We start from the raw sequence: 25,842 nt of genomic DNA on the forward strand, positions 1-25,842 counted from the left end.
AAGGGCTTCAGAGTTATGATGGAGACCTCCACCTTGGGTTTCTTGGAGCTCACACTGCCTGTCCCAGTGTCCTGGATCATCTGGTCGCAAGTCAAGCCCGGAGTCCTCACCGTTGTCACCTCCCGCTCCTCTGCACAGGGTGGCTGGAGTGGCTCCTTCTGGCCCATGTTGACCCATGGATGCCTCATGAGGTCAGGCAAGGTGCCTCTGTCACTGGGGTTGAGGACAATCATTTTTTGTAATAGATCCCTTATCTCCAAAGACAGATAAGGTGGGATGGGGTATTGCCCTCGTAGGATTTGCTTCAGCAGCTCCTGCAAGTCTTTTCCCACAAAGGGCTGGGACCCAGTTACCATGGCGTAGAGCACTACTCCCAGGCTCCACACGTCCATCGCAGGGCCGCTGTACCTCTGCCCCAGCAAGAGTTCCGGGGCAGCATAAGGGGCTGTGCCGCAGCTCATGTCCGGTTGGCCAGTGTCATCACACTTTTTGCTGAGGCCAAAGTCTGTAAGTTTGATATTCATGTGGGAATCAAAGAGGAGGTTCATTGGCTTCAGGTCCCGGTGCACGATGCCCCTCTGGTGGCAGTGCTGCAGGGCGGAGAGCAGCTGCCGGAACAGGCCTCGGGCCTCCAACTCTGTCATACGGCCATGGGTCTTCAAATAGCGGTACATGTTCCCCCCCCTGAGGTACTCCATCACCACGAAAAATGTCTTCTCTGTGTCAATCACCCCCAGCAGTTTGACAATATTGGGGTGATCGAGAGCCTTCATACCGTACACGTCCCGGAAAAGTGCCTGGGCACTTGAGAAGCTCTGATACCGTTTTTTAACGACCTTGAGAGCCACCTGTGTCCCGGTCAGAATGTGCCAGGCCAACTTCACTTTACCGAAGGTGCCTTCACCAATGGTGCGGAGGATCTCGAAGTCATCAATATGAATCTGCTCGTCAGCAGAGTTGGCTGTGAGGCCCGGCATCATGGTGATCTGCTAACTACACTGACTGACAGCACTACCTAGCAACACTAACTAACAATGCTAACTGTACCAACAGCGCTAACTAGTACTAACTACACTAACTATGCTAATAAACTATTAACTCTACCAACAATACTCACTATGCCAACAGCGCTAACTAGTACTAACTACACTAACTATGCTAATAAACTATTAACTCTACCAGCTGTGCTAACTATACCAACAATACTGACTATGCTAACTGTAGAGAGAAAAATGAGACAAATAAAAAAGAGTAGAGAAAAGAGAAAACAAAATCAACAAAATGGCAGAAACAAGGAAAAAACAAGCTAACTGTAGGTCCAAGGCCGTCAGGTCACCAAAAGCAGCTTCCTGGGCTCTAAGGACCAAAAACCTGGGCCCAGCTTTCTCTTTTATAGGGCTTTGTGAAGTACATCACAGTGGTGCACTATGAGGTCAGAGCAAGAAATGGACCCATCACAGCTGGGGATAAACCACAGTGGTTTTCTCACTTTTTGAGTTCAAGGCCCCTTTACACTTAGGAAAAAGGATCCCAAAGAAATTTTTCTTTACGTGTGTTATTAGATATTGGTATTCACTTTGTTATAAATTAAAATCTATAGGATACTTCAGCGGCCTTTTTATTTCTAGTTTGAAAATGTGTAATAATTTTAAAGACCTCATAATGTCTACACTTGAAATATTCAATTCCTTTTCCTTAAATTCTGGTCTCAAAATAATGTTACAACTTAACTGACTTCATGATACTCTACAAAATGTTCTGTTGCGTAAGACACGATAAGGTACATTATGAAAGTCTATGAAGCTGAGAGAAGATTTCCCAGGAAGGTAGGTCATGAGCAGATTTCTCATCAGGAGCCTCGGAGGCCAGATGGCATGGCTCAATGTACTTGAAGTGTTGAAGGAAAGAAACCGTCAACCAAGAATCCTAGATCTAGCAAAACTTTCCTTCGAAAATGAGGGAGAAATGAAGACATTCCCAGTTAATCAAGAGTTGAGAGAGTGCTTAACCACCAGATCTGCCTGCCACAGGGAGTTCTTCAGGTTGGAGTCAAGGACCCTAGGCAGTAACTCAAAGCCTTATGAAGAAATAAAGACCTCTGGTAAAAGTAGATAGACGGGCGATGAGAAAAGCTAGTACTATTGTAACTTTGGTTTGTAGCTCCACTTTTTGTTTTCTGTTTGATTTAAGAGACTAATATATAATAAAACACACACACATACAAATCAAAAAAAAAAAAAAAAAATGTACCTTCCCAGGCCCTACTCCCAGATAATCTGACTTGGAAGGTCTGGAATGAGGTCTGGTAATCTAACTTTTTAAGTGCTCATTTTGAATAAAAAGAAATGTCATAAAAAAGAGAAATGGGGTGGGGGAGGCTATACATTTTTATAAAATGTGAATAAGAAAAAATATCAGAAGGATTGGGGCAAGATGGCGGAAGAGTAAGACGCGGAGATCACCTTCCTTCCCACAGATACAGCAGAAATACATCTACACGTGGAACTGCTCCTACAGAACACCCACTGAACGCTGGCAGAAGACGTCAGACCTCCCAAAAGGCAAGAAAATCCCCACGTACTTGGGTAGGGTAAAAGAAAAAAGAAATAACAGAGACAAAAGAATAGGGACAGGACCTGCGCCAGTGGGAGGGAGCTGTGAAGGAGGAAAGGTTTCCAGGCACTAGGAAGCCCCTTTGCGGGCAGAGACTGCGGGTGGCAGAGGGGGGAAGCTTCGGAGCCGCGGAGGAGAGCGCAGCCACAGGGGTGCGGAGGGCAAAGCGGAAAGACTCCCGCACAGAGGCTCGGCGCCAACCAGCACTCACCAGCCCGAGAGGCTTGTCTGCTCACTCGCCGGGGCGGGCGGGGGCTGGGAGCTGAGGCTCGGGCTTTGGTGCTAGCCGGGAGAGAGTCCGGGAAAAAGTCTGCAGCTGCCGAAGAGGCAAGAGACTTTTTCTTGCCTCTTTGTTTCGCGGCGCGCAAGGAGAGGGGATTCAGAGCGCTGCCTAAACGAAATCCAGAGACGGGTGCGAGCCGCGCGGCTATCAGCGCGGATCCCACAGCAACAGGGGCGCAGAGGGAAAAACGGAGAGATTCCCGCACAGAGGCTCAGCGCCGAGCAGCGCTCACCAGCCCGAGAGGCTTGTCTGCTCACCCGCTGGGGCAGGCGGGGCTGGGAGCTGAGGTGCGGGCTTCGGTCGGATCGCAGGGAGAGGACTGGGGTTGGCGGCGTGAACACAGCCTGAAGGGGTTGGCGTGCCGCGGCGAGCCGGGAGGGAGCTGGAGAGGAGGTCTGCAGCCGCCGAAGAGGCAAGAGACTTTTTCTTGCCTCTTTGTTTCGCGGCACGCAAGGAGAGGGGATTCAGAGCGCCGCCTAGACGAACTCCAGAGGCGGGCGCGAGCCGCGGCTAACAGCGCGGACCCCAGAGACTGGTAGGAAACGCTAAGGCTGCTGCTGCCACCACCAAGAAGCCTGTGTGCGAGCCCAGGTCACTCTCCACACCGCCCCTCCCGGGAGCCGGTGCAGCTCGCCACTGCCAGGCTCCCGTGATCCAGGGACAACTTCCCCGGGAGAACACACGGCGCGCCTCAGGCTGCTGCAACGTCACGACTCCTCTGATGCCGCAGGCTCGCCCCGCCTCCTCCGTACCGCTCCCTCCCCCGGCCTGAGTGAGCCAGAGCCCCCGAAGCAGCTGCTCCTTTAACCCCGTTCTGTCTGGGCGGGGAACGGACGCCCTCAGGCAACGTACATGCAGAGGCGGGTCCAAATCCAAAGCTGAACGCTGGGAGCTGTACGAACAAAGAAGAGAAAGGGAAATCTCCCCCAGCAGCCTCAGAAGCAGCGGATTAAAGCTCCACAAACAACTTGATGTGCCTGCATCTGTTGAATACCTGAATAGACAACGAATCATCCCAAATTCAAAAGGTGGACTTTAGGAGCAGGATATATTAATTTCCCCTTTTCCTTTTTTTGTGAGTGTATATGTGTATGCTTCTGGGTGAGATTTTGTCTGTATAGCTTTGCTTTCACCATCAGTCCTAGGGTTAGGTCCGTCCATTTTTTTTGTTTTTTTTTTTTTGTTTTTTTTTTTACTTAAAAAATTTTTTTTCCCTAATATATGCTTTCTTAATATTTTTTCCGTATTTTCTATTTTTAGAAATTAAAAAAAATTTTAATAAGTTTTTTCATATTTTGTATTTTAAAAAATTAAAATTTTTTTCTAAATAAATTTTTTCTTAAAAATCTTTTTCTTATTTTTTACTATAAAAAATTAATAAATCTATTTCTAAAAATTAAAAAAAAATTTTTTCTGAATACATTTACTCTTAATAATTTTTTTTCTTATTTTTTATTATAATAGCTTTATTTTATTTTATTTTATCCTCTTTTTATCTTTCTATTTTTTTCTCCCTTATATTCTGAGCTGTGTGGATGAAAGGCTCTTGGTGCTCCAGCCAGGCATCAGGGCTGTGCCTCTGAGATGGGAGAGCCAACTTCAGGACACTGGTCCACAAGAGACCTACCAGCTCCACGTAATACCAAACGGCAAAAATCTCTCAGAGATCTCCATCTCAACATCAAGACACAGCTTCACTCAACGACCAGCAAGCTACAGGGCTGGACACCCTATGCCAAACAACTAGCAAGACAGGAACACAGCCCCATCCATTAGCAGGGAGGCTGCCTAAAATCATAAGGCCACAGACACCCCAAAACACACCACCAGACGTGGACGTGCCCACCAGAAAGACAAGATTCAACCTCATCCACCAGAACACAGGCAATAGTCCCCTCCACCAGGAAGCCGACACAACCCACTGAACCAACCTTACCCACTGGGGACAGATACCAAAAACAACGGGAACTACGAACCTGCAGCCTGTGAAAAGGAGACCCCAAACACAGTAAGATAAGCAAAATGAGACGACAGAAAAACACACAGCAGATGAAGGAGCAGGGTCAAAACACACCAGACCTAACAAATGAAGAGAAAATAGGTAGTCTACCTGAAAAAGAATTCAGAATAATGATAGTAAGGATGATCCAAAATCTTGGAAATAGAATAGACAAAATGCAAGAAACATTTAACAAGGACGTAGAAGAACTAAAGAGGAACCAAGCAACGATGAAAAACACAATAAATGAAATTAAAAATACTCTAGATGGGATCAATAGCAGAATAACTGAGGCAGAAGAAAGGATAAGTGACCTGGAAGAAAAAATGGTGGAAATAACTACTGCAGAGCAGGATAAAGAAAAAAGAATGAAAAGAACTGAGGACAGTCTCAGAGACCTCTGGGACAACATTAAACGCACCAACATTCGAATTATAGGGGTCCCAGAAGAAGAAGAGAAAAAGAAAGGGACTGAGAAAATATTTGAAGAGATTATAGTTGAAAACTTCCCTAATATGGGAAAGGAAATAGTTAATCAAGTCCAGGAAGCACAGAGAGTCCCATACAGGATAAATCCAAGGAGAAACACGCCAAGACACATATTAATCAAACTGTCAAAAATTAAATATAAAGAAAACATATTAAAAGCAGCAAGGGAAAAACAACAAATAACACACAAGGGAATCCCCATAAGGTTAACATCTGATCTTTCAGCAGAAACTCTGCAAGCCAGAAGGGAGTGGCAGGATATACTTAAAGTGATGAAGGAGAAAAACCTAAAACCAAGGTTACTCTACCCAGCAAGGATCTCATTCAGATTTGATGGAGAAATTAAAACCTTTACAGACAAGCAAAAGCTGAGAGAGTTCAGCACCACCAAACCAGCTTTACAACAAATGCTAAAGGAACTTCTCTAGGCAAGAAACACAAGAGAAGGAAAACACCTACAATAACAAACCCAAAACATTTAAGAAAATGGGAATGGGAACATACATATCGATAATTACCTTGAATGTAAATGGATTAAATGCTCCCACCAAAAGACACAGACTGGCTGAATGGATACAAAAACAAGACCCATATATATGCTGTCTACAAGAGAACCACTTCAGACCTAGAGACACATACAGACTGAAAGTGAGGGGATGGAAAAAGATATTCCATGCAAATGGAAATCAAAAGAAAGCTGGAGTAGCAATTCTCATATCAGACAAAATAGACTTTAAAATAAAGAATATTATAAGAGACAAAGAAGGACACTATATAATGATCAAGGGATCGATCCAAGAGGAAGGTATAACAATTGTAAATATTTATGCACCCAACATAGGAGCACCTCAATACATAAGGCAAATACTAACAGCCATAAAAGGGGAAATTGACAGCAACACAATCATAGTAGGGGACTTCAACACCCCACTTTCATCAATGGACAGATCATCCAAAATGAAAATAAATAAGGAAACACAAGCTTTAAATGATACATTAAACAAGATGGACTTAATTGATATTTATAGGACATTCCACCCAAAAACAACAGAATACACATTTTTCTCAAGTGCGCATGGAACATTCTCCAGGATAGATCATATCTTGGGTCACAAATCAAGCCTTGGTAAATTTAAGAAAATTGAAATCGTATCAAGTATCTTTTCCGACCACAACACTATGAGACTAGATATCAATTACAGGAAAAGATCTGTAAAAAATACAAACACATGGAGGCTACACAATACACTACTTAATAATGAAGTGATCACTGAAGAAATCAAAGGGGAAATCAAAAAATACCTAGAAACAAATGACAATGGAGATACGACGACCCAAAACCTATGGGACGCAGCAAAAGCAGTGCTAAGAGGGAAGTTTATAGCAATACAAGCCTACCTCAAGAAACAGGAAACATCTCGAATAAACAACCTAACCTTGCACCTAAAGCAATTAGAGAAAGAAGAACAAAAAAACCCCAAAGCTAGCAGAAGGAAAGAAATCATAAAGATCAGAGCAGAAATAAATGAAAAAGAAATGAAGGAAACAATAGCAAAAATCAATAAAACTAAAAGCTGGTTCTTTGAGAAGATAAACAAAATTGATAAACCATTAGCCAGATTCATCAAGAGAAAAAGGGAGAAGACTCAAATCAATAGAATTAGAAATGAAAAAGGAGAAGTAACCACTGACACTGCAGAAATACAAAAGATCATGAGAGATTACTACAAGCAACTCTACGCCAATAAAATGGACAACCTGGAAGAAATGGACAGATTCTTAGAAATGCACAACCTGCCGAGACTGAACCAGGAAGAAATAGAAAATATGAACAGACCAATCACAAGCACTGAAATTGAAACTGTGATTAAAAACCTTCCAACAAACAAAAGCCCAGGACCAGATGGCTTCACAGGTGAATTCTATCAAACATTTAGAGAAGAGCTAACACCTATCCTTCTCAAACTCTTCCAAAATATTGCAGAGGGAGGAACACTCCCAAACTCATTCTACGAGGCCACCATCACCCTGATACCAAAACCAGACAAAGATGTCACAAAGAAAGAAAACTACAGGCCAATATCACTGATGAACATAGATGCAAAAATCCTCAACAAAATACTAGCAAACAGAATCCAACAGCACATTAAAAGGATCATACACCATGATCAAGTGGGGTTTATCCCAGGAATGCAAGGATTCTTCAATATACGTAAATCAATCAATGTGATACACCATATTAACAAATTGAAGGAGAAAAACCATATGATCATCTCAATAGATGCAGAGAAAGCTTTCGACAAAATTCAACACCCATTTATGATAAAAGCCCTGCAGAAAGTAGGCATAGAGGGAACTTTCCTCAACATAATAAAGGCCATATATGACAAACCCACAGCCAACATTGTCCTCAATGGTGAAAAACTGAAACCATTTCCACTAAGATCAGGAACAAGACAAGGTTGCCCACTCTCACCACTATTATTCAACATAGTTTTGGAAGTGTTAGCCACAGCAATCAGAGAAGACAAAGAAATAAAAGGAATCCAAATCGGAAAAGAAGAAGTAAAGCTGTCACTGTTTGCAGATGACATGATACTATACATAGAGAATCCTAAAGATGCTACCAGAAAACTCCTAGAGCTAATCAATGAATTTGGTAAAGTAGCAGGATACAAAATTAATGCACAGAAATCTCTTGCATTTCTATACACTAATGACGAAAAATCTGAAAGTGAAATTAAGAAAACACTCCCGTTTACCATTGCAACAAAAAGAATAAAATATCTAGGAATAAACCTACCTAAGGAGACAAAAGACCTGTATGCAGAAAATTATAAGACACTGATGAAAGAAATTAAAGATGATACAAATAGATGGAAAGATATACCATGTTCTTGGATTGGAAGAATCAACATTGTGAAAATGACTCTACTACCCAAAGCAATCTACAGATTCAATGCAATCCCTATCAAACTACCACTGGCATTTTTCACAGAACTAGAACAAAAAATTTCACAATTTGTATGGAAACACAAAAGACCCCGAATAGCCAAAGCAATCTTGAGAACGAAAAATGGAGCTGGGGGAATCAGGCTCCCTGACTTCAGACTATATTACAAAGCTACAGTAATCAAGACAGTTTGGTACTGGCACAAAAACAGAAATATAGATCAATGGAACAGGATAGAAAGCCCAGAGATAAACCCACGCACATATGGTCACCTTATCTTTGATAAAGGAGGCAAGCATATACAGTGGAGAAAAGACAGCCTCTTCAATAAGTGGTGCTGGGAAAATTGGACAGATACATGTAAAAGTATGAAATTAGAACACTCCCTGACACCATGCACAAAAATAAACTCAAAATGGATTAAAGACCTAAGTGTAAGACCAGACACTATCAAACTCTTAGAGGAAAACATAGGCAGAACATTCTATGACATACATCACAGCAAGATTCTTTTTGACCCAGCTCCCAGAGAAATGGAAATAAGAACACAAATAAACAAATGGGACCTAATGAAACTTAAAAGCTTTTGCACAGCAAAGGAAACCATAAACAAGACCAAAAGACAACCATCAGAATGGGAGAAAATATTTGCAAATGAAGCAACTGACAAAGGATTAATCTCCAAGATTTATAAGCAGCTCATGCAGCTCAATAACAAAAAAATGAACAATCCAATCCAAAAATGGGCAGAAGACCTAAATAGACATTTCTCCAAAGAAGATATACAGATGGCCAACAGACACATGAAAGAATGCTCAACATCATTAATCATTAGAGAAATGCAAATCAAAACTACAATGAGATATCATCTCACACCGGTCAGAATGGCCATCATCAAAAAATCTAGAAACAATAAATGCTGGAGAGGGTGTGGAGGAAAGGGAACTCTCTTGCACTGTTGGTGGGAATGTAAATTGATACAGCCACTATGGAGAACAGTATGGAGGTTCCTTAAAAAACTACAAATACAACTACCATACGATCCAGCAATCCCACTACTGGGCATATATCCTGAGAAAACCATAGGTCAAAAAGAGTCATGTACCAAAATGTTCATTGCAGCTCTATTTACAATAGCCAGGACATGGAAGCAACCTAAATGTCCATCAACAGATGAATGGATAAAGAAGATGTGGCACATATATACAATGGAATATTACTCAGCCATAAAAAGAAATGAAATGGAGGTATTTGTAATGAGGTGGATGGAGTTAGAGTCTGTCATACAGAGTGAAGTAAGTCAGAAAGAGAAAAACAAATACAGTATGCTAACACATATATACGGAATCTAAGGGGAAAAAAAGCCATGAAGAACCTAGTGGCAAGACGGAATAAAGACACAGACCTACTAGAGAATGGACTTGAGGATATGGGGAGGGGGTGGGGTGAGATGTGACAGGGTGAGAGAGTGTCATGGACATATATACACTACCAAATGTAAAATAGATAGCTAGTGGGAAGCAGCCGCATAACACAGGGAGATCAGCTCGGTGCTTTGTGACCACCTAGAGGGGTGGGATGGGGAGGGTGGGAGGGAGGGAGATGCAAGAGGGAAGAGATATGGGAACATATTGTATATGTATAACTGATTAACTTTGTTATAAAGCAGAAGCTAACACACCATTGTAAGGCAATTATACTTCAATAAAGATGTTTAAAAAAAAAAAAAAAGAAATAAGAGGAAAAACCTCATGTTTTATGAAAATAAAAAAAAAAAAATATCAGAAGGAAATCCTTTAAAATGCCTGGATACCTAGATGGGATTATGAATTTTTTTTCTCTTCTCTCTTTTAAGTTTCACAAAATTTTACATTTTGTTGGGGGAAAAAAGCAGCCCCCTCTCCCCCACATTTTTGATAGAAATAGAATAATCTAAACACTTTCTTAAAGAGCCCCTGAACCCCGCTGCCGCACCTCCATCATCCTCAGGCCCCGCCCCTCTCCTACCCTCCTGAGTCTCCTCGGCCTGGTCCATCTCCAGTCTGGTCAGCAGGCTCACAAACCACTCGAAAGACCGCTAGCCTCGGTTTATCCAGATGAAGTCCACCTATGGAGAAGGGCCCAGTTCAGAGGGGGGCCTACCTCATTCACTCATATCTGCGATCCCCAGGGCCCTGGTGTAACCACCCTGCTGTTAGCAGGGCACACATTATCGCCCCCATTTAAGGGATGGGGAGACCGAGGCTCGCAGAGGTGAGGAACGTTGCCCAGGCCACAGAGCAGCATGGGATCAGAACTCGGGGTCCTGACAACCAGGGCAGGATTTTCTCTAATAATCTATTGTTTACAGCAAGCAGTATTCTGAGATCTTAAGTTTAGGACAGCCAGAAAAACATTACTTCATTATTTTTTTTTTAGAAACACTTTGAAGTGGCCTACACAGAATAATAAATTTTCAAACGGCAAACGTTTTCGTTTTTAAAACCACCATCTGGTCATGGCTAGCAAGCATCATGGCTGTAACTGAATCCCGGCTGCCTGACTTTCAGACTCCGTGTTCTTTAACGAGATGCCCGCCTTTAGGGCCCAGAATGTCTCTCTGGGGGAGCCCTGAACACAGAGACCAGCGGATCCAAGCTGGGGAGAGGTCATCTATCCTTCCCCTGCCTCTGCACAGGGGGCACCTAGCTCTGGTGTCTGGGGAGCTCCCCAGTCCTTCCTGCAGGAGGCGGTGCTCACTCACCTTGAGGAGCTTCCTGTCAGCATCCGGCACACCCTCCGTCCCCGAGTGCTGGCAGTTGGGGCAGATGTGCGTTCTCTTCTGGTGCCTGAGGGGAGAAGAGAGGAGGGGCTTTTGAGTTTGGGGTGAGTATGAGATTTCTCAGGACCCCAGAGAACAGTGCAGGGCACAGGGAGGGAGGTGGGGTGGCAGGGCCCACCCCATGAGGAGGGGGAGGGATGAGACCCAAAAAAGAGCAGGAGAGGAAAGAGGGAAAAGGGGAGAGGGAGACAGGTGACAGGAGGGAGAAGGCAGGGCGGGGAGGGGAGGCCGTCTCTCAGGACTCTGCCCCGGGATGCAGGCAGGGCCACAGCCTGTCCACCCACCTGTACAAGATCCTCTGCAGGATAGAAGCAAAGGGGGTGATGCCGACGCCCGTCCCGATGAGCACGGCATGCTCGGAGGCGAAGATCCTGCGGTTGGGGGTCCCGTAAGGGCCATCGATGTAGCACTGCATGCAGGAGGGGTTAGAGGAAAGAGAGGGTCGGTGGGTGAGGGAGAAGCAGACCCCGACGCTTCAGGACCTCCCTTTATATGCAGGCAGTCATCTCCTGGGCTGGAACCCAGGAGTAAGTGGCTCCCACTCAGAGCACATTCTACACGCTGTGCTCTGAGCCCGAGTCTGGGAGAGCCCTAGTATGTTCGCATGCAGAGCTGGTGAGAGCAGGGCCCAGCCAGCATGCCCCGTGTGCCCTGTGAGGGCAGGGGTTTGGTTCCATTATCTGGAGACCTGGGAGTCAGACCGTGGGGACTGTGGAACCCGGGTACCAAGAGCCACAGCAAGCCCTCCCCGTGGGCAGAGGCTTCGATTCCTCTGCTTGGGGCCACCCCCTTGAGCCTCTCACCTTGATGTTACAGAACCGGTGGTTCTCAGAGGACACCTCGGAGACCTGCAGGGAGTAGAGCAGAGAAGGTGGGTCTCTGGGAGTGGGCAGGCCAGGCATTTCTCAGAGGCTTCCCCGCCCTTGCCAGTCGGAGCAACCTTACAAAAAGGGAATTGCCTTTTCTGCCCCAACCATTCCAGGGAGCATGGGGCACTTTTCACGGAGAACATCAGTGGTGTGCCGGTACACGGACTCTTCAGAAAAAGAAAGCACCACCACCAGCAACGACGAACTCCTGATTGTCAGTGTCTAGATTTCCGGTGTAAACACTGCCATCATGGCTCCCACCAATGACCGTGCTTAACAACTGGCTCTCAAAATTCCTGAAAATGTAACAATCGCTCTAGAGGTCCAACACAAGTCAGCTTCAGGGTGTGATGGGAGAAGACTCTCCCCAGCCGCCTCTTGGGCTCAGCCACTCCCGATAGCTTTCATGTTTCTAGACACAGCCCCGGCCTTGAATGTTCTTTCCCTGTGCCTAGAGCACGCTCTCCTCCTGCGCAGCTGGCAAATTCCTGTGCATCCTTCAGGGTGCAGCTCACTTGGAGCGGCTGCCCCTCCTGGAAGCTTTGCCCGGCTGCTCCAGGCAGAAAAGCCACGCATGGGCCTGGCTCAGAGTTCGCCCCTGCCCTTGGGACCCTGCTCTGGGCTTGCTGACAGGGAGCTGCCTGAGGGCAGGGAGCAGGCCTCCTCTGCTCTGCCTAACTCCTCCAGCCCTGAGGACAGGCAGACCAGATTCCCTGAGTTCAAAGTGCTTCCTTCCTGAAGATGAAGGAAACAGACCCCCCCCCCCACCGAAAGGGCTGCAGGGGCCTGTGATAGTTTCTTTCTGGTGCGGAGTGACCTTCACAACCATCCAGGCAAATCCCTTATTTCACAGAGAGAAGCCGCACCCGAGAGTGTGGAAATGACTCGCCCAAGTTCCCATAGAGCTCGGGGTGGAGCCCGGGTCTCCAGCTGCCCCTCCTGCACTCACCACGTCACACCACGTTGCTTCTTTGGGGGCAACTGAATTCTGTGTCCTCCACAGTGCTGGATGTGAACTACTTGTGAGGATTATTTTAGGAAGTACACTGTGAGAGGGATACTTCTCTTACAATTTTTTAAAATCCTTCTGATTGCAAGGAGAAAGCCTTACATCATGGTTATTATATCTTTAACATCTCTCTAACACTTACTAAGCCCTCCTCCTTTTTTTCTTTTAACAAGCTGAGAAAGAAAGAGATGGAGAGCATGACAGAGAGAGAGAGGGAACAAGCAGTGGCTGCAGCTCAGGCTCCGAGCCTCACTTAGCAGGCAGCAACATCTGGCAAGAATTTAATTACGTTGTTTTTGCTTTCAGAGTTACCTTCTGTTTATGGCACGTGATAACTGGTTCTTCATTAAACATGGCAATCTAAAGAGTCCTTTTAAAATACGATTAAGTTGACAGTAATGTTGGGATGTAAGGAGAAAGATTCAGTAGGAAGTATTACCTGTGGGAAGTAAATATGGCAAAAGTTATGAAGGTGCCATGCAGGTGACTGGCTACAGAAACACCACATGGCGTGTGGTCCTTCCTGAGTGTGGCCTGCCCTTGAGGCCTTCTCTTCCAAGTTCCAAGGACCCACCCACCGTTCCTGGGAAGAAAAATCATTGGCTCTCCAGGCTCCAGCCCCAGCTTCCTCAGCCTTACCCGGCCCAGGTCCTCGGCTGCAGCTTCCCACTGTGCCTGAACCCCGTCCTTTGTCCCCACGTACACCAGGCCTTCATCCCCCTGCTGTGGAGTTCCCTTGGGCCTGTAGGACATCAGCTCCACAGAGACATCCTTGTTGGAGGCCATTGCGCCCTGTGCCGAGGCTCCAGTGTGGATGGGCTGGGGCTGCAAACCCTGTTTGGTTTCAAAAAAAACAGTGCTTTATGATTTAAACTACAAGATCAGTACGTGTTCGTTTTTTTTAAAGATTCAGAAACTACAGAACTTTAAAGAATAATGTAAAAAAGTACCCTGAATTGGAAGACACAACTTCCCTAAACATTTTCTCTGTCCTTCCAGACCTTTTTCACACACACACACACACACACACTCTTTTACATAAATGGAACGTACTGCTTTGTAACTTGCCTTTTCCACTTACTACATCTTGACCAGCTTTACGTGCTAATGCATATACATTCACATAGTCTTTTTTAGGCAACTTACTATTCTATTAGAAGGGAGGTTAGTAATTTATTTAACTGCTTCCCTACTGTTGGGCATTTTGGTTATCCTCTTTTTCTCATTCTTGTTAACAACTATGGTATATTATATAAATTAGCTCTTTCCCTTTACCCTAACTTATTTTCTTCATAGCATTTATTACCACGTGACACATTTTATATCTATTTGTGCATTTACTGTCTATCTCCCCCTCCAGAAGGGAAGCAGTGCCAATGGCTATTTTGCTTATTGACATATCTCTAGCATCTAAAACAGTACCTGGAAAACAGTAGATCCTATGCTCAATAAATATTTGCTAAATGAATAAACAAGGTGGTTAATGCACTTCTTGTGTACGTGTCCAATTAGCTTTTTAGGCTAAATCCCTAAAAATGGCATTGCTGGGCCATTGGGTATAGATATTAAAATGCTGACACATATAGCCAGACTGCCCACCAGAAAGATTGTGCCAATTTATTCTTTGGCAGCGGTGCTTAAGACCCCAAGGAAACACCACTTTTAGTGTATCTACCCACCAATCTCAGTGTGCCAAGACTCACCCAGTTTTGAAAATCAGCTTTCTGCTTTGGGAGATTTCCCCTGATTAACAGGAGAGAACACTCCGCTTGTTTCTACCTACCTCTCCATTTCCCAGAGCTTTGCTCTTGGCACTGTTCAAGAAGGTCCCTCTGGTCTGACCAGGCAGGATTCCACATGGTTTTCTCCCCTGGACTTTAAATTCCACAGGGGCCAGGCAGGGCTGGGCCAGGCCTGGGGGCTTTCTTCCTTTGACCTTCAACAGGGTTCCCACATATTAACCAGTCTCCCGGCTTAGTGGTACAGCCTACTAAGTGTTCAGGCACCCTCAGCCTCCTACATCTATCCCTGCTTCCTCAGGTGCTGCTCTGATCTCTCTGTATTCCTCCCAAACCTCCCAGAACCTGTATTCACTCCCGGCACTGGTGGATTGTCAATTTTGTGCAGTTCATCAGGGCTCAAAAGATAACAATGCTGATGGTGATGGTGATGATGATGGTGAGAGTGATGGTGACGGTGATGATGATGGTGACGTGATGATGCTAATGATGGTGGCGGTGATGATGGTGATGGTGATAATGAATGATCCCTCTGGACCATGTTGCTCAGTTCACTCAATACTTGACATGCATTCATTCCATTGGTCCGTAAAAGAATCATGTGTAAAAGGAAAGCCAACGGTGGGAAGCACGTCCAGTTCGTAGATGAACAACTTGAGGCTCAGCAAGGCTAAAAGATGTGGCCAAGGCCATACAGTTAGAAAGCGTTAGAGCAGAGAGGTGGGGGTGGGTTTTTCTCATCTCAATTTCCCCCTCTTTGCATTGTCCCCTCCTTTCTTTTTTTTTTTTTTTTTTTTAAATAGTAATCTTTTATTTATTTATTTATTTTTTTTTTTAATTTTTGGCTGTGTTGGGTCTTTGTTTCTGTGCGAGGGCTTTCTCTAGTTGCGGCGATCGGGGGCCTTCATCTTCATCGCGGTGCGCGGGCCTCTCACTATCGCGGCCTCTCTTGTTGCAGAGCACGGGCTCCAGACGCGCAGGCTCAGTAGTTGTGGCTCACGGGCCCAGTTGCTCCACGGCATGTGGGATCTTCCCAGACCAGGGCTCGAACCCGTGTTCCCTGCATTAGCAGGCGGATTCTTAACCACTGCACCACCAGGGAAGTCCTGTCCCCTCCTTTCTAATGGAGCACATTGGAGCGGGGAGGGTCTGGAGTGGTCAGGCTTCGAGGAGGCTCTTGGACCACACAGTCTGGAGTTGCCTCGCCCTGTGTGCCACCGTCCAGCCGGTGTACACGACAGCTGCTCAGTGGTTGCCAACTAAGAAGGCAACTTGGTCCCCATGGGTTTGTCACCATGGTGGAGCCTTACTTCCCTGCAGTTACTTACCTGCGGCTTCCTCTGACTCCTTCTCATCTTCAAACTCCTCGAGAGCCTCTCGGAACCACAGCCCACTGGGTCTGATTTCTTGAAGGACTCATACAGCCTGTTTGTCCACTGGCCCTGGGACTGGATGTGTAGCCAGATGGTGTCTGAGCAAGAGACAGGGAGGGAGGAAAGGGTTCAGCACTGTTCTCCAGCAGGGACAGGCCCGTCTCACTTGGAGGGATTGGGACTGGGCATCCGCCCCTTAAGTCCTCCTTTGAATGTCCTTCCTCAGGCCCAAACTAGCAGTCACAGTCATGGGACTTGGAGAGCCGAGCTCTCTGTGCAGACCTGGCAATCTTGCTCGGTGAGGTCAACCTAAGGGTTCAGTCTCCTTTGCCAAGGCAGGGGTCAGAGTGGCCCTGAGCACACTGGGAGCTCCCTAGGGGTGGGGGCCAGGCCTCCTCCATCAAGCCAGGGTCTCACCAAGGTGGGGACCCTCTCCCTCCCACATTCAACCAGGTGTCTGTCAACGGCTCTGCACACAGTAGGTGCTCAATCAATGGTGGGAACAACAGCTTGCATTGCCCCCAGTGTCTGGGATGCAGGGGGTGCTTACTAAGGTTCCCTGTTGAGTGGATGACTGATGGAAAAGCCTGGGGGGCTACCCCTCTATTGAGGGGTACCAGAAAGAACCCACATGAGAGTAAGGAGGCCCCTAAGAGATCTCCTGGTCTGGGGTTCTCATCCTTTTTCTTTTATTTTAAACCACGGACTCTTTTGGCAGTCCTATGAAGGAAATGGATAGACTCCTTCTCAGAGTAAGGTTTTTAAATACATTGAATAACATATGTAGAAATTACAGATGAAACCAATTATAATGAGACAGTTATCAAAATATATTTTTTAAAATTTTGATTTAAGAATACATGTGCATTTTTGTTAATACATGAAATAACGAGATGCAGCAGGAGTCACATGGCCACTGGAAACATGAATTAGCAATAAGCATGAATGATATCCCAAAGTATGGACAGCAAGCGTAACGTGATATGAAGAAGAATCCATGGTTTTCATTTCGAAAAAGGCACAGGGATTGGTAATGCTACTATGGTTTGTTACCTGCATTCATACCTGAAGAAAAGGCTAAATTTTAGTTAGCGGTTAGTAAAAACAAAGATGTCACATTTTTTTGCCCACCTAAGTTCCTAAATAAACTGGTTGGACCCTGTGTTTACAGAGAGGTGAGGCACGCTCTCACAGCTTTGTGAGGAGGGGACTGAAAAGTCAGGTGCTTGGATCCCTACTCCCATGCGCCTTCCTGGCGCTTTCTCACCCTTCAGGGTACAAAGAGGCAGGAGGGCTGGGCTATGCCCTGTCGCACAGATGCTCCCTGAACTGCCTCACACAGTGACTCATATGGAGACGGCCTCTTACATGTCAGCTGAATTCAATCAGCTGCACTTGCCAGCCTGAGTCCCACTCCTAATCCTGTAAGCCAGCTCTGCAAACAAAGTTGGAGGATTTACCAGCCCCCGTATGGACTCACTCAGCTCACTGTAGAGGAATAGGGCCCAAGAGATGGGCAGATCCCAAGCTGAGACCCTGAAGAAACCCCTTCAAGAATTAGTCAAATAAATAACATATCCATAAAATAAACATGGTCATTATAATCATATTAGTATTGATACACTGGAATAGTATGCAGCCACAAAAAGGAAAAGTTCTTCTTTTAAAAGAACTGACATGCAAAGATTTTCATGACATACTATTCACGGAGAAAAAGTGGGCTTTAAAACAGTGTGAACAGTGATCCCTTGCATGCAGAATTATCTCTGCTTCTGATTATCCATGGAGATGTATTGAGATCTGGAAGGCAATGGTTTTATTTTTTTTTCTTTTTAAAATTTTATTGGAGTATAGTTGCTTTACAATGTTTTGTTAGTTTCTACCGTACAGCAAAGTGAATCACTATACGTATACATATATCCCCTCTTTTTTGGATTTCCTTCCCATTTAGGTCACCACAGAGCATTGAGTAGAGTTCCCTGTGCTATACAGTAGGTTCTCATTATGGAATGTATTTTATACATAGTATCAAGAGTGTATATATATCAATCCCAATCTCCCAATTCATCCCATCGCCCCTTTCCCCCTTGGGACAATGGATTTCTTTGGGTGGAATTACTTGAGGGATTTTAATTTTCTTCGGGACATGTTTCTATACTGTCTGAATTTTCTGGAAGCATCTCTGTTCTTTACAAAACAGCAAAGGAAAGAAAAATAGGAAGAAAATAACCCACCCTCTCTAACCCACACCCTCACCCCATTGTACATCCAGGCCACCACTCACATGATTCCAGGGCAGGTGTTGTGCAGCTTCGGGTGGGGAACCCTGGACCTGGGTCTGCGCCCTGAGCTGAGGGAGCTGGGCCAGGGGGTGGGAGGCATCCTGAGTGAAGCTACAGCTTTTAGTGGGGGTGGGTCAGAGAACCCTGGCAACCAGAAGCCTTTACTCCTCATGAAGCTGAGCAAGGGTCTCGCTGTAACAGGCCACGCAAGGCCTCCTCTGTCAGAAGCACCGCTTGAGGTGGGAAGGCCAATGCCCGGCCAGGAGGTCAGAGGTCCAGCTTGTGGCCCGACCAACAGCTCAGGACCAGAAGGCAGGCCCACGCATGGTTGCGAGTCAGAGGACAGCTGGGCAAAGGGAGGGTCAGCTGAGCGGTCCTATGGGTGCTGGGTATCCAGAGGGAATAGGGGTGGTCCAGGGATGGGGGAGAAGGGTGCGAGGGCTTCTGCTGCCTTGGCTTCCCACAGGGCTCATGGCCACATGGAGTGCGGAAGCCTGGCTTCCTGTCACAGCCCCCTGGGAAACGTCCTGGTCCCCTCTCCTCTGAGCCGCTGTTCCTCTGCTTAAGACCCCTGCGGGCTCCCAACCGCCTGCGCCATCCTGCGTTCCGCTCTGCGTTCGAAGTCTTTCCAGTCCCACCCTGGTTCCCGTCGACTTTGCCAGCCACTGTTGTCTGCCTTCAGTCCCTTCTCTGACCCTCTCTCCCGTCCCCCCTGCCCCTACTTCCTTCCTCCCTACTCCACCTAACCCTCAGCCCAAACTACATCAGACCCTTCTACGTTTCCACGTTTTCATGCTTCTCCCTCCGCCTCCACCCCCTCGTCCTTCCCTACCTAGGAAACTCCTACGAACCCTTCAAAGTTCAGCTGAAATGCCACCCTGCCCACTTCCCCCACCAGGCCAGGCCCTCCCCTGTGACCCTCACGGCAGCCGGTACAGCCCCAAACACCCCATTCAGTCAGCATCTGCACGTCTGCCTCTGTGTTCCAGAGGGAGCTTTGGGAGGTTGACTTTGTGTGTCTGGTCTTATTCACCTCTGTGTTCCAGAGGGAGCTTTGGGAGGTTGACTTTGTGTGTCTGGTCTTATTCACCTCTGTGTTCCTGGTTCCCAGCCTTGCTTGGCACACGGCAAGGACTCAGTAATACCTGCTGAGTGACCGGTGGGGCTGGTGCAGGCCTACCTTTCTGCTCAGGAGCGCTGCTGATGGTGAAGGGGTGCCACTCGTGGTGCGCGATGGTGGGGATGTTCAGATACAAGTGAGTGAGTGACCTGGGGAGAGAAGAAAGAGACCAGGGTCATCTGTGCAGGCCCAGAGCCGCCAGGGGCCCCAGTGCCAGAGGATGGAGGCTGGGCCGTCTTTCTCCACCATAAGCCAGGCCGGCCCCAGACATGAGACTCTTCTGTGCCTGTGAGTGGGGTCTCACCCCTGCAGCACCTCTGTGAACCAGGGGGTGGCAGTGATCAGAGAAGGGAAGTCAGGCTGTGTCTGAAGTGGGGCTCATGGTGTGATCCCACTTCTTGTGGTATAAATACTGCTTCTCAGTGGCCCTCCACCTCTGTGAAGCCCCTGACTGCTCCAGCCCCTTTCTTGGAACTTCTGTGGCACTTGGGTGGTATTCCAACCGTGAACGGGCATCTCTCCAGGATACAACAGCCTCCCGGATAGTAGCTTCAGTTTATTGAGCACTTACTTGGTGCCAGAGCTGTGTGGAGCTCTTCTAGTGCTATCTCTGGTCCTCACAGAGACTCTCTGAGATGCATGTCATTCTTTCTCCACTTTACGCAGGAGAGGCTGAGGCTCAGAGAGGTTAAATGACTTGCTCAAGGCCACCAGCTAAGAAACCACGGGATTTGAATCCAACCACTCTGTCTGATGCCAGGGTCTAGACAGAAACCTCGGCCTCTTAGTCAGCTTCCGTGTCCTCACTCTCAAGCTGTCCAGAGTCAAACCCACCCAGAACTGCCTTCCCTTTCTCCAAAAATGGCCCGTTACTCAGGCACCTGCAAGACAGCCTAGACGCCTTCCCCACCTCAACCGCAAATGCAGCCAGTTACCTCTTGAGTCTTTCTGTGACATGCCCCCTCCCCACCCAGTTCAAGGTCAAGGATCTCGTGAGCTCTCATCTACATGTGTGCGACAGCCTCCCCAGTGGTCCCCTCCAAGCCATCTTCTACAGAGCGACTAAAGAAATGCAGCTGGAGTATAAAGCAGCTCAGTACCACCGCCCGCCCGCCCGCCCCCACTCTGCTCAAGGGTTCCCTGTGGCCTGCAGAGTGAGGCCACTCACCCTTAGGCCCTGCCCACCCCTCCAGCTTCTCCCTGGCACCTTGGCTCCAGCTGTGCCAAATTACTTGTAGTCCCCCAAGCACAGTATGCCCTTTCATAACTCTGTGCCTTTGCCCATGCTGTTCCTTATCCAAGCAAACCCTTCCCTATCTTGTCTATCCAACAAACTCCTATTCATCTTTCAAAACCCTGAAAAGGCAGCTCCCTTCTCATTCTGAAGCTTCTCTGATCTCTCAAAGACAAAGAGTTTTAACACCTCCTGGGATTCTTCTTCTCTTACCAGCACAGCCCTGCACTGTAACGGAAGGGCTGACTCTCCTATTAGCCTGTGTGCCCGTGGAGAGTGGGACAGTGCCTGAGACTTCTCTGCATCTCTGTCACCTAGCACAGGGCCTGCCACCTTGTAGACACTAATATATACTTACTGAAGGTATTCTGTGCACACTGGCCTTTAGTGGTACCCTGCCTACCTGTCATTCCCCTTCCAGAAGTGTCACTCCCGGAGGGCTGGATCGAGTCTTGCACTTCGCTTATCTTCTCCACTGTGATGGGGCTCCCCATTTCCTTGGGGGCGGGGGTCTAACAGAGTACTCAGCTGCTGCACCCCACCACCTGTGACTCCCCTTGGCTCCTCAGGCCCCCTTTGCACCTTGGAAGGGAGGAGATTGACTTCCACGATGCACAGGGCCTCCATGCGGGATGCGGCCAGGCCGACGGCCTTCTCCAGGAAGAACAAGGTGCCAGGGACCAGCAGCCACTTCCAGAAGTTGGGCCCGTGCAGACATGGGAGGTAGGACAGGTGGGTCCAATAGAACACCTGTGGGGGTGGGGAGTAAGTTGCCAGAGTCAAGGCCTGGGGGTGGAACAGAGCCAAGGTTCACGGCCATCCTTAAAGCCAGGACTGTGCCCAGAGCCTTGGCCACACACACCCTCTCCTGGGAACAGGCTTGGGTAGGAGGTTGAGGGTGGGAAGCTTCGTTGCCTCTCTGTTCTGGGGGCTTGGCCCAGAAAGTCTGTAAGGGAAGATTCTTGGTGCTAGTGGCAAACATCTGGAACATCTGCCTGGGGGTGTTCTGGGCAGAGTGAACTGCCCCCTCCGATGGGCTCATGAGCATCAATGTCCCAGCCCACGGACCCTTTCTCAGGGGGAAGGAAGGAAAGACAGCAATGGTGTTCTGGGAGTGGAGGAGAAAGCAAAGCCCTGAGTTTTAATGCCTGCTCTGCTACTAGCTGTGGGACCTCGGCCTGCTAAGTTACTTTTCTGAGAGTCAGATTCCTCATGGGTCAAATGAGGATGCTGATTCTGACTTCAAAGGATCATTGCTGGCCCCAAGTAGGTGCCATATATATATATATATATATATATATATATATATATATATATATATATATATATATATATATATATATATGTCTATTTCTTTTTTTTTTTTTTTTTTGTTTTTTTTTTTTGTTTTTTTTTTTTTTTTTAATTAATTTATTTATTTTTGGCTGTATTGGGTCTTCGTTTCTGTGCAAAGGCTTTCTCTAGTTGCGGCGAGCGGGGGCCACTCTTCATCGCGGTGCGTGGGCCTCTCACTATCGCGGCCTCTCTTGTTGCGGAGCACGGGCTCCAGACGCGCAGGCTCAGTAGCTGTGGCTCACGGGCCTAGTTGCTCCGCGGCATGTGGGATCTTCCCAGACCAGGGCTCGAACCCGTGTCGCCTGCATTGGCAGACAGACTCTCAACCACTGCACCACCAGGGAAGCCCCTATATGTCTATTTCTGATGTGACCAGATCAGTCCAAGGGACAGTTCTGGTCTCCCAACCAAATCCTCTGTGACCTCTTGTATCTCGAGGAGGCTAGAGAGAGGAAAGCAAAGCTAGACTTAATACTTTTGGACTGACCATGTGCCAGGTGTGTGTAGTTATTGGCTTCACATGTATTATCTCACTTAATTCCTAAAATATTAATAACTTCAAAGGTAGAGAATTATAGCTCTGTTTTACAGATGAGGACAGTGAGTGACCCGCAAGTAGTGGGGTGGGGATTAGGATCCCGAAAGCCTGTGTTCCTTCCCCTCCCTGTGCCCAGTTTAATCCAATTAGAGCAAGGGGATAAGCCAGCAAAAAAGCCAGGAGAATCTTCTAGAGCAGAACATTTTCACTCAGCAGACATAAACTACAGCCCAATGGCAGAACCCCAAATCACATGTCCATAGTATGTAGACCGTCTGGAGCTTCCTGGGCTCTGGAGTAATTTAGAGGGAACACAGTCTGAAATGAAGTTGGGAGCCCAGCATGGGACAGGCAAAGGGGCAAGGGCTGGGGCACCTCAAAGTGGCCGCTCCTGCAGACACAGGAGCTGGAGAAGGCGGACATGAGAAGCAGCAGTAGCAGCAGGGCCACACCGGTCAGGGAGGCCAAGCTGCGGACCTAGCCAATGCCAGGCCTCGTGGTGAGCAGCAGTTCCCAAAACTGGAAGGGGCTGGCCTTGGACTGAGCCCGGAGTGCTGGAGACGAGCACAAGACAAGCTCTGCCCACTGCACTTTCCCTTTGGGGTTCCCACCCCTCCCCCTTCTCTGCCCATCGGGCCGGCAGGACACACAGGGGCAGGATAACCGAGTTGTTTGTGGAAAGCCCAGGTCCCCACCCCCAGCCCCAGGCTACTCACCGAAGTTCACCACATGGGCCATGGTGTGGACGAGGGAGAGCCCGACCACCACGTAGCCCATAAGCTGGTGGAACTGGAGGTTGTGGTGCAGCGGCAGGACCTGAACCAGCCACGTGGCCCGCAGCCACGTGAGGCAGTGCCTAAGCATCAGCACCTGGCCAGGCAAAGCGGTAGCGAGCCCCACCTGGCTCGCTCTCCGCCCTGTCCTCTGCTCCCCAGCAGCTGTTCCCCTACCCTGAGCCTGTTGTGCTCCCTAAATGGGGCCCTGTCATCACCTCCCCTGCCCCCAAGCCTCCGCTGTTCCCCTAGGTCCAAAGCTGGGGGTCTGCAAAGTAGGATCTCCAGAATTGGTGAAGAAAAAATGTTACAGAATGTCTGCTGGTATCACTTTTATCTCAACACGTGGGAAGCACATAAGCTTTTACTAATATTTAGTATCTGTGTAGACATGGTGCCCTCATTTAGTCATATGTCAGACTGGCACCATGTCACATGTGGTTCTCGAGATGTCCTGGGGGCAGTTGGGGCTTTTCAAGGGGTTTATGATGAAGGTCCCCTCACTTGCTCGTTTACTTCAATGTATTTATGCATGCCCTGATACGTGCATTTGCAGCTTACACTAACTGCTTTTAACTTAAGTAAGCTAACCACCCCTCAGAAGGGACAAGTAGCTTAAAAAGATTCCCTACAGAGAAAATGCAGATTGCAAATAGTGTTAATAAGGCAAGAGCAAGTGACCACAAAAATGAGTCACATGTCTCCCACCCCTGGTGTGAATTCTTTGTAGCCAGTAATGAGGTTATAAATAAAACCCACTCTAATAAGAAGCTGATATTGTCAGGAGGAGTATTTGGACTAGAGATGTACATCCCTGATCATTAAGAATGAACCTTGGGACTTCCTTGGCGGTCCAGTGGTTAAGACTTCGCCTTCCAATGCAAGGGGTGCGGGTTCAATCCCTGGAGCTAAGAACCCACATGCCCTGTGGCCAAAAAACCAAAACATAAAACAGAAGCAATCTTGTAAAAAATTCAGTAAAGACTTTAAAAAATGGTCCACATCAGGAAAATCTTAAAAAAAGAAAGAAAAGGATAAAGCTTGCCTTATAGTTATATTGTGCCATAAACCTATTGGCTAATGATAATAGGGCATGCATATAATTATGCGTAAGTGAGCATATACTGGGTAATAGGGAGGGGTTTTTGTGTTCTGTTTATTTTTGTTGTGTTTTATTTCATTCCAGTTGCTGAAGTGTGCCATCAAATCCACTTGGAGACCTCAGTCTCTGGTCCCCAGGATCACGTTCTGGCATTCAAGACCTCTGGAAGTATTCTCCTTCTGGTTGGAGCTCTGCACAGGAGCCAACCCACCTCCTCTGGGTCCACCATAGGGTTATTGTGAGGATCAGCTGGAAAGTGCTTAGCGCTGTGACTTGTACATAGTAGCACACAAAAATGCCAGCTATGTTATTTACCTGCTGTGTGACTATGGACAGCTCACTGCCCCCTCTGAGCCTTAGTCCCCACCAGTGAGTGTTGGCCCAGTTGAGTTCTAAGGTGCCATCCTACCCTGACACTGCAGGTGTCCACATGTGGGTCATTTTGTCTAAGAGGAGCCTACATCAGTCCCCCTACCCGCTTCCCTGCGTTGTGCCCACAGAACCCACCTTGATGAAGCTGCAGTCAAAGTTGAGGCATTGGCCGCAGCCCTTGGCCACCATGACACTGGCGCCGAGGGCCTGGCGCGCACTAGCTGCCAGGGCAAAGAGCAGCACATGGAGGCCCACGTAGGCGGCCAGGCAGGGCAGGTGGCTGTGATGGTTGTGCCAGTAGGCAGCGGTCAGCTGGCGAGGACGGTGTCGGGGCGGCCTGGCAGTGGAAGGAGTCAGCCGGTGGGCAGCACTGTGAGAGAGGGCCCCACTCAGAAGGCCGCGGTGTGGCGGGGACCACCAGAGTCTGAACCTAGAGACCCCATTCCCTCTGCAGCCCACTAACTCTCGGGGAGCCTCGTGGCAAACAGGCCGGCTTTCTTTTACACCAGGAAACAGAGAGGTCAAGTGACTTGCTTACAGTCACACAGCTAGATGGAACTGGGATGAACCTCTGGTCTTTCGGATGCCACACGCACGACTTTTTTTTTTTTAACTACCTCTCCTTACTTCCCAACTGGGGGCGGGGCGGGGGAGGTAATCAAAAAGGATGGAAGAATCTGAGACATTTTGTGATAACCCACAAGAAAGTTAGTACACAAAAAGAATGAACTACAAAACCGGCACTATTCAGAGCTTGGAGTCAGACAAACTTGGGTCTGTTGTTACACCCTTTTTATATTATTTTCTTCACAGCGCTTATCAAATTTGTACTTATCTAGTTTATGTACTTGTTTATTGGTATCAATTACCTGTCCCTCAGTCTGGAAGGTAGCCCCAGCAGAGCTCTGCCATTACTGAGAACAAGGCTTGGTAATAGT

At 47.5% G+C, this 25,842-nt stretch overlaps 1 protein-coding gene across 1 annotated transcript; it reads right to left on the reverse strand.

Moving 5' to 3' along the window:
* Nucleotides 1-913: 913 nt before the first annotated feature.
* Nucleotides 914-25,197, reverse strand: LOC132359268 (uncharacterized). Its single transcript, XM_059912905.1, has 10 exons — nucleotides 25,040-25,197; nucleotides 21,367-21,534; nucleotides 19,611-19,699; nucleotides 16,104-16,246; nucleotides 13,676-13,870; nucleotides 11,962-12,006; nucleotides 11,443-11,567; nucleotides 11,081-11,165; nucleotides 10,345-10,444; nucleotides 914-941 (listed from the first exon to the last, which is right to left on the reverse strand). Exons 1-9 carry the CDS (start codon nucleotides 25,147-25,149, stop codon nucleotides 10,415-10,417), a joined length of 990 nt encoding a protein of 329 aa, XP_059768888.1. The 5' UTR covers nucleotides 25,150-25,197; the 3' UTR covers nucleotides 914-941; nucleotides 10,345-10,414.
* Nucleotides 25,198-25,842: the final 645 nt, after the last annotated feature.

Source organism: Balaenoptera ricei, chromosome 2 (assembly GCF_028023285.1).
Source record: "Balaenoptera ricei isolate mBalRic1 chromosome 2, mBalRic1.hap2, whole genome shotgun sequence".
Lineage (NCBI taxonomy): Eukaryota > Metazoa > Chordata > Mammalia > Artiodactyla > Balaenopteridae > Balaenoptera > Balaenoptera ricei.

What these genes read in the sequence shown, in the direction of transcription:
- LOC132359268 (XM_059912905.1), bottom strand. Translation starts at nt 25,149, where the DNA reads ATGTGCTGCTCTTTGCCCTGGCAGCTAGTGCGCGCCAGGCCCTCGGCG. An exon ending in CTGCAGAGGATCTTGTACAG is followed by an intron (nt 11,166 to 11,442) that starts GTGGGTGGACAG and finishes TTCTCCCCTCAG; the next exon opens with GCACCAGAAGAGAACGCACA. An exon ending in CTGACAGGAAGCTCCTCAAG is followed by an intron (nt 10,445 to 11,080) that starts GTGAGTGAGCAC and finishes CCTTCTCCATAG; the next exon opens with GTGGACTTCATCTGGATAAA.